The sequence below is a fragment of the Thunnus maccoyii genome, chromosome 24, assembly GCF_910596095.1.
Source record: "Thunnus maccoyii chromosome 24, fThuMac1.1, whole genome shotgun sequence".
Lineage (NCBI taxonomy): Eukaryota > Metazoa > Chordata > Actinopteri > Scombriformes > Scombridae > Thunnus > Thunnus maccoyii.
In genome coordinates, this window is record NC_056556.1 from 9,483,658 (window position 1) to 9,497,880 (window position 14,223).

Here is a 14,223-nt window from a genome sequence, read left to right on the forward strand (position 1 = left end):
AAATAAATTCATCACAAGGCTTGAAGGGAACTTATCAGGTTCATCCTTTTCCTTGTACGTTCTATTGTATTTTTATGAGCTTAAATGGAGAAATAAAAGATACACTTGATTTACTTCCTGTGCCTCGGCATCAATCCAGATAATCAGTGAGATTTTCTTCTCCGATTATCATTATCATACCAAGAAAATGCTAAAATATTTAGAGCCGCTTTTTGAAAGGGCTGAGGAGACTGGCAACTAATGATTTTTTTTAAATGGCCTCTTAAAAATTGGATCCTTTTTACAAGGATAATTTGTATACTGGCTAAAAACATTTTTCCATCTACTGATGGAGCCCTTTTATCATCAGGCTATGCACACTTGGCAATTTGCATTCCGCTCTTTGTTTTATCTTTTAAGTAGTTACACATGTTGGATTGCAAACTTCAATAATGGTGAAGTGACACATGCCAGAAGTTGGCAAAGGTGAGGATTTATCTTGAGTGATGAGTCTACTTCAAATATTTTTTTAAAGTGGAACATTATCTAACATTTTCTCCTCCTCTGCAGCCCGTTGTCCAACACTGCCGTGTCTTATCTGTGGCCAGTGCACTGAAGCATTTTATTTCCTACTTTATTTCTTTGGGTCTGTTCACTCCTCTAATGACATCACACTCCTCCTGTCTGTTAAATGCCATTATAAGTCAGAATTGATGCCATTTTCAAATAAGTTTTATTTTTTCTTCAAGAACAAAATATAAACCCAGCTCCAACACCCCCTTATATAATAAGCCATTGAAACTCTTCAAATATTTACAAAAGATAGAAAATAAAACATAAATAAATATAACCTGCTGCTGCTGCTCATGAAAGACAGGTGTGGCCTCCTGGTAACACTTAAAACTATGGTTGTTCACGACTGCCACGTCTGTCTCGTTGAAGGAATCCTAAAAGACAACATTCAGCCTAAAAGAGAAATCACAACGTTTCTATGGTCTTGGACAGTCCTGTTAAGTTAAAAATGAGAAAATATAAACAGCCAGAATTTGAACTGCTCCACTGACAGCGACTGAGAGACATGATCAGAGGCAGCATCCTGCAATATACTGTGTGGATACTGGCACCAACTGTGGTTAGTAGTTGTTATTGCTAAAGGAAATAAAGCTTGATTGGATGTGACTGGAAGTTAAACCATACAGTGATTAATACAGTGGAGCAGCTACAAATGTAGAAATCTTTCTGCTGCAAAAAACGAGCGAACAATATTGTCTTGTGTTCAGCAAGAGGGGGAAAAAAGTTAACATAATGAGGCTGAGCGCACGCTGACCCCTACTGGTTACTCATGGTAAGGACAAGCAGCAAAGACCTAATCAACTCTATGGGGAATTTTGTGTAAGAAATACAGTAAGTATTTAAACAAGAATTATTCCTAAAAACTTTCTAAAGAAGACTGATACAGCAATCTTACAACTTTTCAAAGTTTAGACTCAGTCTAAATTATGTATTTAATTATAAGATGTTAAAAAAGCAGGAACTTTTAAGACGCTTCATTGTACAATCCCCATCACTTTGAGAGTTTAGGCAGAAACAAAATCTTATGAGAAGAGTGCAAAAAGCAAACAATGCAATTTTATGGCTTACTGATGCGAAAAATATGTATCCTAGTGATAGCAGGAGCAGCCTTGTCTTCGTCAGTTTCTTTCACAGCTTTCAAGAGTCCAGTCTTTTAAGCCACAATGTTTAATCTCCATTACCAGTTGAAGCAGCTGGAAACTGGTTCCAGAGCAGGCACTTCAGTACTAGCTGTTCTGCTAAAAAGTCCAAATGGGATTCTGTTCAGTAGTCTTTTATTGATTGGCTATTTTATGTGTTCTGGCCGCTCCCGGGCCTTGCACATGCCCAGGCACATGCTGCAGCGAAAGTCGGGTAACCCTTTCAGTTCTCGCTCTCTTCTTCTGGCAACTCCAGATGTACAAGTCTTTGCCCAAAATAATGAGAAAGTCGTCAAGAGATCTGTTGAGGTATGATCCATCCAGGAGCTCCATGCGGGTCCACAGGCCACTCGATTATGCATCCAAAATGTCAAGTCACTTTGAATTAAGTAGACAAATTCAACTGTTGCCTGAAACACAAAAAGAAGAAAACACGTAAAAATATTTTCCTCTAGAGTTTAATTAACTGAACTTTCCATAGTATGAAAAATCCAAGAAGGTCAAAACTGCGTACTCACCTTCGTCATCAGAGTCAAACCCAAAGAGGTTGGAGCAACTCTGCAGCCGGAGGTGACTCTGCAGCTCCTCGGTGTTGTTGAAAGTAGCGAAACAGTTGGCACATCTTTGTCTCTGCGGAGCCGCTGTAACATCAGCCCGCTCAGGAGGGGGGTTTCTTTGAGACGTCTGGAAAGACAGCATCTCCTTCCTTCGTTTTGGCATGGTGATGAACTTCTCGTCGAGGTACGCTGTCGGCGGGAGACGCATGTACGGCTTCTTTCCGTACTCGGCCAAAGTGTCTATACACACGGTGGATTTTTCATCTTCGCTTTCTGCTCGTTCCTCTGCTTTGCCATGTTGGATTTTAGTTTTTGACTTAACAGGCTTTTTACAGACTGACGGAGCACCCTCATCTTTACGTGGACATTTTTTCTTGACAGTCTTCATATCACCATCTTTCTTAATCACCTTTGCTTTGTTGGGGTCAGATTTTTTCATATTAGATTTCTTTGCTTCCTTGTGTTTGTTCTCTTCAGAGGCAGTTGGTGGGGAAGTTGTTTCATTTACACTGTTAGAAGTAACAGCAGATATGCAGGAGGAACCGGGGCTTTCGAGTGTTGCGTCTGAGGTTTCCTCCTTTGCTTTTCCTTCCACATTGGGACAGCTCTCTCCTGCTGCTGCTGCTGCTGCTGCTGCTGCTGCTGCTGCTGCTGCTGCTGCTGCTGCTGCTGCTGCTGCTGCTGCTGCTGCTGCTGCTGCTTGGGCCTCAACCTGTTGGACTACAGATTTAGACTTTGCAGTCTTTTTTGAAGCAGATGTTTTGCTCGGGTCTTTGCATGGCCGTCTTTCCTTGACAGTCTTTTTGCCCTCTTTTTTATTTATAACTTTGTGCTTCTTATTTGCTTTGCCTGAGTCAGAGGAAGCAGCTTGAGTATTCTTTTCTTTGGGACTATGAGATTTCTTAGATTTTTCCTTTGTTGTCAACTTCTGCTTTTTCTCTCCTGAGGTGGTGTGTGGTGAAGTTATTTCTTTGAAACTGTTACCAGGACTGTTTTGTGTTGAGTCTGTGTTTTCCGCCTTTGCCTTTCCCTGCTCATCAGCAAGACTTTCTACTACTGCTGCTGCTGCTGCTACTGCTGCTTTGGCCTCAGATTTTGACTTGGCAAGTTTTGAGGCTGTAGAGACGCCCAGATCTTTGCGAGGACATTTTTTGTTGACAGTCTTTGTGTTGACTTTGCTGTTTGTAACCTTGTGCTTCTTTGATTTACTGGAGTCCAAAGAAACAGTACTGCCTTCTTCAGGAGCACAGCGTTTTTTTGTAATATGCGATTTCTTCACTTTGTCAGCAGTTAACATCTGTGTTTTGTTTGCTGACGTGGTGATGATTGACTCATTTAAACTCTTAGCTGTATCAGCAGGTGTAGATTTATTATGTGAGATCTTTTGTTTAACATGATTGCTCTTAATCTGCTTGTTCACTGATTTCGGTTCATTTGTTGACGTTTCTATCATTTTTACTACATCTTGAACATGCTGGCTCTTTTCTTCTTGAAACTTGTTGCTAACTGTTGAAGTTTCTGCTGTTTCAGTAGTATTTGTAGGAAGCTGAGCAGTTTTCGCTTTGACAGATTCATTGTTTCGACTAGTAGTAGTGTTTTCATCGTGCACAGCTTTCTTTGACTTAGGAGGACGCCCTCTTCTTTTAGGACCTTTTGTGTTTACTTTGACCAGCTTTTTCTTTAGCTTGTGCCTCACTTTGCTGTTGTGTTTTAACAAAGATGATGAGAAGACTTTGTGAGTTTTGGGAGCTGTCAGATTTGTTCTTGCTACTTGCCCTTTTCGTAATGTTTGCCTTAATCTCAGGTTAGGAACAGTTGACTCCCCGGTGGTGTCCTTGTTAGAGAGATTCTTCAACACATTGGAATCCTTGGTCTCATTTCTCTCTTGTTTCAACAGACATGATTTGACAGAGGAGAGAGAAGGAACACTAAGATTTCTTCCTGTTGATGAACTATGAGAAGCTTGTCTTCTTAATTTACGAGCAGTCTTGACACTCACAGTCTTTTTTACAGTCGTGGCAGCAGTAGAATCTTTTGGCTTATGATCTTGCTTCTTCTCCACTGGTCTGTTATGTTTGTCATTTGTTTGCACATTTGTGTTCTTGATTGGTTTAGTGGGTTTAGAAGCGTAGTGCTCTCTTTCATGAAGGTTCAGTGCCCAGAGACAAATAAATAATTGAGAACAACCAGGGAGGCAGCACACTGCCTGCAGTGGACTGTGCCTCCTGGCATGGCGTCTCATTTCCATTCCGGTTTTGAATCTGGCAGTGCAACCCTGATGAAGGCAAGGATGCCGAGGCGCAAGTCTGTGTCTTTCTACATGATGCTGAAAATGTTCAAAACTCCATAAAACCCTCATGCAAATACTGCATCTGCTGTTTCCGATTTGAAATGACAGTTCTAAAGGTTTGACATCACCATAGTGATCATCCAGAGCGTGGTACAGGAGTGCAACGCGATTTTTAGACAGGTCTGTAAACCAAGTGCATCCATCCGCAGGACAGCAAACTTTCTCTTGTGGCTCCACATTTTTCTCTTCAACAACCTTCCTGTCTTGTTTTGTGGCTGTCTTCAGGACCTGCAGAGATTCTGTCTCCTTCACTGTATCTTCAGTGGAACTGCCAAACTCTTTCTCTACCTGCATTGATGTTGTAGAGGAATCCACTTTGAGATCATGGGTTTCTGGTAACCCAGGATTAACTGCTCCATCACTTGTTCTGTCGTGAGTGATCTCCTGCTGTCTAAGTGGCTGCTTAGTTTTCGAGTTTGTGGTGTTCTGTTTCATTCTGTCAAGCTGTTTCTTTTTGCTAATATGTCCATTTACCTTGTGAACAGAGGTTTTGCTATCAAGGTTCTTGTTTTGCTCCTTTCCTTTCTGTAAAAACTGACCATCTGCTGGCTTGTCACTGGATCTTAACTTTCTTGATTCAGTTGGGCCTGACTCTAGATTGCTCAGAGATTTAGGACGGACAGCACATTTCCTCGGTCTCCCACTACTATGATGCCCTAAAGACATGTTTGTGGTCTTAGCTTTGGCAGAGGTCTTAGGTGTGGAGATATCTTTGGTGTCAGACACCCAGTTTTCTTGGGCTTTGTTGCCGACTGACTCTTTGCTCTTTTTCAGCTTCTCTATGTGATCAGACAGGTGCATCATGGCCAGGAGGTCATCTTTGAACATTGTCCCACAGAACATACACTCATCCTTACGGTAATGAAACATTGCATGTGCTACCACACGATTACCCCTGAAGTCCTTGTTGCAAAAGATGCAACAGAACTCTAACTTGGATTCCTCTGATTCAACTGCTGTTTCCATTGGATCACTGTTCTCTGGTGTTTCTGGATCAATGTCATCGGTTTCCTCGTTCTTTTTACCTTGCATGTCAGCAACTCTAGAGGTCCCCTGTTGTGGCACAAAGCAGCTGGAGGTAGTCCGTATTTTATGAGGAACATTCGGTTTAAGCACTGATGTTGACTCCTTGGAGGCACCGTCCTCCAGAACTGGTTGTTTGTGATTCTCCAGATCTCGAGCAAGTTCCTCAGGTGTAAATTCAGTTACCATCTCTGTTACTAATGTCAGAGCAGATATATCATTTATACTGTCTGGCTCTGTAGGTGCACAAGTAGATTCTGTCTCTGAAATCGCACACAAAGTCCCCATGTTCTCGCCAGACATTGTGTCTTTTTGAACACCTGTATCTGCTGTGTCCCTTTTGAGTTCATCTTTATAGGGCATGTGTCCATCTGAGTCTTTAGGTACCACTGTGGTGAGCACCCCTGAAGTGTCTGCTTTAACATGGGCTACATAATTCTTGCCACTTTCAGACCGAGAGGAAAGTGAACTCGGTTCTTGTTCACCTAGAGCTCCAGTGTTTGAATTGTCTGCCGTACTGGACACTAGAGGGATTTCATCAGTAACTACCATTTGATTGTTGTGTGCAGTTATGGTCTGTGAAGCCTCGGCTGAGGCTGTGGTTTTTGAGACATCTTTTATATTATGCACTTTAGAAGCCTTATCGATAACTGGGGATTGTGTCACTTTAGCCGCTGCTGTGGTTTGTGAAGCGATAGTGACTTTCATCTCAACGGCGGATTCTTCACTGAGCTCTCTCGCTGAAACTATGGTTTGTGAGATCTTTTCTGTGGTTTGAGCTTGAGGGACTTTTTCTAAAACGGAAGTTTCTGTAACTTTTAGTGCAGGTGATGTCTGTGAAGCAGCAGCAACTTTCATCTCAACAGCAGAGTTTTCAAAGATCTCTCTTGCTGAACCCTTCTTTTGAAGGACTTTTCCTAAAACTGGGGATTCTGCTGCTGCTGGTGTCTGTGAGGAAATTCCACCCTTCATCTCAACATCAGGATTTTCACAAAGCTCTCTTGGTGGATCTTTGGGAGGACTTCCCTGCACAGATGAGCGTGTGATTGTTGATACTGATCCATGAATATTCGACCCATTCCTTTTTCCTTTCTCCCGCCGAGCATAACAATGCAACTGTTGTACAAACATAGTTGCATCCCTTGCTCTAAGAATAACCTCTTTGCGATGCACAGCCTTCACTGGCTGTGATGCGGCAGGAAGTTTCACTGTAGGTTTGTAAAGAAGCATTTGAGGGAACCCTCTCTGTTTGTTGCAAGTGTCTTCTGTAAACGTACCCATCAGTTCATTGTCTGGTAGTGAGAGCTCAAGAATTACTTGTGGAGTAAAGGCTGGTTTAAGAGAGTCCACAGACAACCCTTTCTGGTGCTTGGTGTTGTTTTCCCTCGCCTTTAAATGGGAGTTTACTGACACTTTGTGTTTTGTGTTGTTCTTGCTCTGACCAGATTCGGGCCCCTTTACGACAGACGATTGATGGTGTTTTCCATGTTTCAATCCATGCTTTTTGATCTTCGGAGGAACATTATTCTCTTCAAGAGTGCCTGAGTCTTCCAGAAGCCACCTGGGTTTACGAATCCTCCGTTTTGGCGGGTTCTTTTCAGACAGCCGTGTAGTGCGTCTTTGTTCTCCATATGGAATCACTACATTGTCCTGAATTCTGTCTAGCTGCCAAAACGAACGCCTCAAAGGTTCAGATGAGGCTTCCTTCATATGTCGTGACCCTTGGTTGCCCTTCTTCTTTACAGCCGTGCCATGACCCACCTTTAGTCTTTTGGGTGCCATATCAGTTATATCCTCTTTATGATGTCTGTCCTCTTTATGGTGGCGCTTCCTTGCTGCTGCCCCTTTACTTCCCTTCTGACATAGCGATGCGCTTGATCGGGAAGCGGCCTCTTTGGTGCAATACTTAGAGATCCATTTTTCATCCATGATTTCCTCGAGGGCAGCGTCAACCACCTTCCCACTCATCAGCTTCAAACAGTTGGTCCGCAAAGCAATGAGGTTCCAAAACTCTGGGTCAAAATACAGGTCCTTCTTCAAGACCTGAGAATAGAAAAAAATACACATTGAGAAGTCACCATATATTATATTACAGAAGTTGTCCAGCGGTAATTACTGCAACTGAAATTAGGGAAACATAATACACAATGTGAAACTTTGTACACAACTATGCCTTTTCTGTCATTAAAAAGAGGTGCTCTACCTGCAGGGTTTCGAAGCGGATGTGATTTCTGATGGGGCTGTACTCCACGTGGTACTCCTGGTCAGGATGCATGTAGAGCAGGTACACCATCTTGTAGGTGTCAACAGAGCGTTCCAGGAAGAAGACAAGAAGAGCACATGCCCGGCAAACCTCCAGATCATTGGGCAGCAGGCCAGCAATGGTTTTGTAGATTAGGGACTTGGTGACGACATCACAGGGAAGGCAAGACTCCAGGGCATTAGCACAAAGCTCCACGCAAAACTGGATACCATCTTCACCCAGCTAGTAAGATAGACACAAAGACTTGTTAAATATCTAAATACATTTCAAAATTTGAACATCATTTTAACATTGCAGGTCAAAACTTATGAATATTTTTTACAGATTTTTTTCAATTTGTAAGAGCAACATTTAAACAATTCTACACTGTTATGTATTTTCAATACCATTTGCTCTGATCTGCAAATAAAAAACACTAATTCCTCACCTCTTGCAGAATCACTCTGATAAATGGAAAGATTGAGTTGACATTGGTGGCAGACCGCATCAGTTGACGACTCTCCTCAAGCAGAGCTTGTTTGGATGTTTTCAACCGACTGTGGAGTTTGCTCCATATGAAAACAAGATCACTGTAGGGGACAAAGGAAGTGACTTAGTGCTTACTTGAATGGTTTTTCATTTTTGTATCAAGTGGGAGCCCATAAATAGGCCCCTGTTGGTGTCATAAACCAACTTCTCTTTACATAAGCATCAAATTTAAGTTGACCTACCACAAATAGTACATGTTTCCCCTTCGAAGCTGCTGGGAGAGGAAGGCTCTGCTGAGAGCAAGTAGCAACTCATCCTTTTCTTCACGTTCCAAACTACAGATGATGTGCACAGCATCTTTGCCATTGAGGTCAGCTACCTGAAAGACAGAGCATCAGTTTAGGGCTAAAAGGTAGTTTGTTTTTTGTACAATCTTGGTATAGATGTGTGAGTAGATGTGATCAACAACAACTGGTACAAAACACAGAAGACAAAGTTCTCATGCTATCACTCCACCCACCTCTTTATGTAGACGATCATGCTGTGACGTTTTGTGAAGCCATGTGAGGTAGACCTGGAGGAAGAACAAGTGTTGCCCTGCTGTTGGATGCTGAGCACAACACTTAGCCAGGGCCAAAGCCTCACTGAACCGCTCACAGGATAAAAGGTAGCGCACTCGAAGCTCAAAGAACACTGGCAGCTCAGAGCTAATGCACCCATCCACTGAGAGAAGGCCAAACCAAAATGGAGAAAGATATGGTTGAAAGTGAATACTGTTGATGCTGAAAAGACTAGCAAGAATTACAATGAACAACCATACAGAAGGACATTCAGCTCCATACTGAAATCAAACTTTTGGGTTAAAGCCCGAATATGCAACAACACATTTATTTTGCCTCAGAATTTAACATTAAAAATTATATTTCATCATCTTGTACATCTTGACATTTAACTATAGTAAATGCCGAAATGAACAGGATCAGAGAGTGAGATGAACATATTCAGACGTGTCTACAATGTACATAAGGAGAGCACGCTGAGGTGATTAAGTCTAGTCCAGGGTTAGTTAGAAAAGGTAATGACTACAAATGTTACCTACCTTCATTCTGAGGTAAACTGGACTCACTGAGAATTGCCTGTAAGGCTGAACTGGCCCAAGCCCCACCACCCCGAACCGAACGTTCCACCTGAAGTAAGTGAACATTCTGATGCTTCGCAAGGGCCAAATGACATTCCTAAAACAGCCCAGGGACAAAAACAATTAATTATAGTGCACCATCACCCCATGTTACACAAAATGTTGTGAATGGTTTCAAGTAATCTGCTGCACTGAGATATAGAGCACAGAATGTAATTTAACTTATGATTCACAAACAAACACGCAAAAATGTCTACAAAGGTCATTCTCACCTGGAATGTAACAGTGAAGTGTTTCAGTGGCTCTTGAAGGAAGTCTTTCTGGTCAAAGAACAGCAGCAACTCAAAAACACTCCTGTGAGGAGATGAAAATTTGTTTGGCTTTCATTAACAAGGGTTACCCTAAACAGTGTAAACTTAACTTTAATCTGTTGGGCCAATCTAGGTATCCACAGTATTTCACTTCTTTGTGTGTATTTAAAGACACTGACTGTGATAAAGAGGCAGTGGAATGCAGTTAATTGAGAAGCTGCGGGGAACCCTGCGGGAGGCGGTGTGGAGGATTGAGGGTTTATGGATAGAGTGGGGTCAACAAATGTGCTTGTGTCAGCAAAATCAACTTTCAACTGGCCCAGAATAAACTAGAATACTACAGAGGTGGTTGACAAACAGAGACAAACAAATGTTTGGCTGATTCAATTAAATATCCTTATCATTTATCAAATGCTACTGATTTGACAGTTGTTTCTTCTCTCAATTTGTTAACACTGGCAAATGAGTTTGTGTATTTTATGTTAATTGTGTTTATATAGTTAATGCTCTGTCTTTTTAATGTGTCGCTTATCATTTTTCCTTGGATGTATTGTTCCCTATGGGAAAATAAAGGATTTCATTAATTCTTTCATTCACTCACAATAAATGAATGCGAAACTTGGACAGAGAAGCAAAACTGAACAAAACAGAAACCAAAACATAACGGTGCAAGATACACCTGATCAACTTTGTCTTCAGGAAATGTGAATGAGAGAGGGGTTTGCGGTCATTTGAGCATTTTACCAGCATTTGTGCAACAGAAAAAATAAATTTGGTTGCATGTCCAGTTGTTCATGGGCGGTAATTCAAACAAGACATTTCAGCAATGTTCCTGTCAACACAGCCATCCCGACAACTAGCCTGTGGTTGCAACTGATGTATTGGTCATTTAGTTTTAGCTAGCATGAGAAATGAATCATCACAAACAACTCAGGTATAATTTGCAGATGAGTGTCATTTTTATGGAGATCACATTGTGTGTTAAAAATGGTAAAACTGGACTACACTAACCCTCACATGACTGGACTGGCGAGAAAACCAACTATGATGATTGTGGAGGCTGTGAATGGTCTCGGCCGTTAAAAGCCTGGTTTTGCAGCAATAATATTACCTAAACAAACATGTTATCTTTGCTCAGAAGCGCGATGTTGCCGGCTCCACTCTGGACAATAAAAGTGCACAGATTCAAGGACAGTGGCAAGAGATGAGGAATGAAAACATGAGGCCGTAGTTCTGTCAGTCACACATTGTTTCCAGACGTGTTTTATGGTCACTAAGTTAAACTGTCATGTCCAGTGCTGCATGTTTATGTAACAATAATTTATGTGACTGTAAATCCCGACTGTAAATCCTGCGTTGCTTCTGAACTGAATGAGAGCGACAACAACAGCCCTACTGAGTGGAAAACCATTTAGCAAGAGTATGAAATTGATTCAAATTTAGATTTAAATATGTGGGTTTTTTTTAGGACTGCAAAGATTTAAAGAAACCTCTTTAGGGAGGTCTGTGTACTTACAAGGCCAGACTACTGAGTGTGTGGAGCACATGATCACAGTTTGATGTGAAGAAGATGGAGGCTTGAGCGAAGTAGCGGAGAGCCACCTCAAAGATCCTGAGCTGAGGCAGCGGCACCTGCCAGCGAGAGGCATACTCCTCCACCAGCTGCGTGGAGAAGGAACAAAACAAAGATGAGTCAAAAACTGCAATACAAGGACGATTAATAGCTTGTATCATTTAGCGTGTTTATGTCTGTAGCAATAATCAATGTTTCGACTGAGATTTTGAGTATGGATACAACAAGTACAAGGAACAAACTAGTGGGATTCATGCAACACGTGTACAGCTTTGCATTTTTTTCTTAATGTTAAGTACATGAAATTAAAAACCAAGAGAAAACAGACTGTTACCTATCTCACTGATTAGTATGGTGCTAGGGAGATTAGTTGTTTGGCCCAGAAAAAAAATGTCAATCGGTTTTCCCAAAGCCCAAGCTGATGTCCTCAAATGTCTTTTGTCCCGATATTCAGTTTATTATCATGAAGGATAAAAGAAACCAGCATATTCACATTTAAGAAGCTGGAATCTGAGAATTTTGCCTTTTTTTCTTTACAAAATGACTCAAAAATGACTAAAATGATCGATCAATTATCAAAATAGTTGGCAATCAATTTAATAGTTGGCCAGTAACTGTTGTAGCTCTAAATGAAATTATTCAGTGTACAGTAGATGAAGACTGGGCACAGCCATCTTGTCCGAACAGTTATATCCGTCTTTTCCCCCTTAAATGCTGTATCACTACAATGATATACTATTAAAGTTGAGGGGCTGTCTGTCTGCATCCCAAGAGTGGCATTCGGTGCTGCTTTACACAACACCCAGACTTGGCCTGTGGTACCCCCCCATACACCCCCCCCCACCCACACATTGTGCTTATATTGCCCTCTAATGGTGGAGATCCAGAAACCTCAGTGTTGTACACCACCGGAATCCGGTGAATGTCAACTGTCAACAATGTTGTTCTCAGGCCTTTGTCCCATCTGTGCAACCAGTATCCTACTAAATCAAACTGCCGCAAATTGCACAGCATCACAAGTTAAGCTGACTCAAAACACTGATCCAACACACTCATTGTGCTTCATGAATTTACCATAATGAGTGTCCAAACTGTTTTTACACTGGGCTACTCCTTAACTGTAAAGTTTGAATGACATGCCTATAGCCAAGCAGCAAAATAATAATTTATATTTTGGTTTTGTCAACTGGTAACAATAACAGGGTTGGGTTTTTTAGAGATATAGACAGCTATGCGAGTTAAACCCTGCAATATTTAAATTATTTTTCTTTGTTACTAATTAGGTTGCAGCCTTATTTACGACTCTATTTTGTGACAGGGAAAGATTAGCAAACAATCCCAGACAGCTGACATTTAAATGCACTTCTCCATGAGATTTACTGGCTGATTTTATTCCTTTAACGTTATGGCAATAAGGAAAACTTAAGGGTATAAGCACATCTTGTGATACAATAAATTATGTTATCTGCTATTGCAACAGTACACTTACAGTTAAGCTACATGTCCTAAGACAGGTCATTAAGCCAGATTTCTACATTACGTAGGCTATTTGGCAAATGTTTGGTAATGTTAGCTACACATCACATGGCAACCTTAAATTAGAGATTGACGCTAACTAACACCCTCCTTTCTACTTCAACGTTTACCAAACGTGCTGTGTGCCTGCAAAAAGTTATCCAGTGGGTAATTTGGTAAACATTCAGCCGACAAACGACGCTAACTTGCGGGCAAATATTGGGCTAGCTGGGCAGCTGGCTCAAGCGTTTAGCCGTGTTAGCTTCCTAGCTGTACACTAAACAATCATTGTCAAAATATGACTCGGACGCGTCGAAAGCGTCACCTAAATTTCAGCCCTGGTTGTCGGCTGTAATCGTAAAAAAGGTGTTATATCGTTATATTAGTGTTTAAAGCGACAACGGCTCGTTCTAACTAGATGCTAACAGTTGCTAACGGTAGCCGTGTTCTGGGGGAGGGGAGTCGGCTTCTATCTTCGACAACAAGCCTGTCACCAACTTCAAGCTACAGCTCCTTACCTTGCAGTAGTCCGAGCAGAACGGTTTGCTGTCGGCTCGCAGTTCATCGCTTGAGTAACGGCTTAACAAACTCTGTAGTTGTTTTTCAAGCCCCTCTAACTCGTACACACTGCCCTCCTCCGCCATACTGCCTGTCTAGCCGTGCTCGTAGCAGCTACCACACAACACCATACATCGCCACGGTCAACGGCTCGCATCGACAGCGCTGATTGGACAACGTAAAGGGAGTCGCTCCTTTGCGGTGTCAGCGCGCGCCGAAGGAACGCTGGTCAGGGCGGACTCGAAGTTTCTCTTTCACAAGAAAATGCCTTCGGTTAAGCCCCGCCCACACGGTGTTAGCGGTAGAACATTACATGCGCCACAAACCACATGGCAGACACAAACACAGCGCGTTGTTAATGACTCTTATCAAGCTCATAGTACAAACAGTAAATTATTAGAGTAATTGTGCTGTTAACAGTGATAGCAGAAGTATTCCGATGCTTTATTTAAGTAAAAATACCAATACAGCCATGTAAAAATACTCCATTATCAGTAAAAGTCCTGCATGAATAATCCTACTTAAGTGAGTAGCAAAATGTACTTAAAGTATGAAAGTAAAAGTACTGGTTTGGTCCCTCTGACTGATATATTATTATATATTATCGACATCATTAGATTATTGATACTGAAGCATCAGTGTTAGAGCAGAATGTTACTGTTGTAGCTGCTGGAGGTGAAGCTAGTTTCAACTACTTTACATACAGTTAGCTAGTTTAGTCCAGTGGTTCCCAACCTAGGGTCAGGCCCCTCCAAAGGGTCACCAGATGAATCTGA

General features: G+C 41.8%; 1 protein-coding gene across 5 annotated transcripts; it reads right to left on the bottom strand.

Moving 5' to 3' along the window:
• Positions 1–695: 695 nt before the first annotated feature.
• On the bottom strand, positions 696–13,591 carry LOC121892076. 5 transcript variants are annotated; one of them, XM_042404875.1, is made up of 11 exons: positions 13,408–13,591; positions 11,318–11,463; positions 9,763–9,844; positions 9,452–9,587; positions 8,873–9,075; positions 8,595–8,731; positions 8,312–8,453; positions 7,825–8,106; positions 2,950–7,664; positions 2,210–2,880; positions 696–2,101 (listed from the first exon to the last, which is right to left on the bottom strand). In XM_042404875.1, exons 1-11 carry the CDS (start codon positions 13,531–13,533, stop codon positions 2,091–2,093), a joined length of 6,651 nt encoding a protein of 2,216 aa, XP_042260809.1. In that variant the 5' UTR covers positions 13,534–13,591; the 3' UTR covers positions 696–2,090. The 5 variants fall into 5 exon arrangements, with proteins under 5 accessions (XP_042260809.1, XP_042260808.1, XP_042260807.1 ...); XM_042404874.1 differs by having other exon boundaries at positions 2,210–2,883; XM_042404873.1 differs by having other exon boundaries at positions 2,210–2,895.
• Between the last annotated feature and the right edge of the window lie 632 nt (positions 13,592–14,223).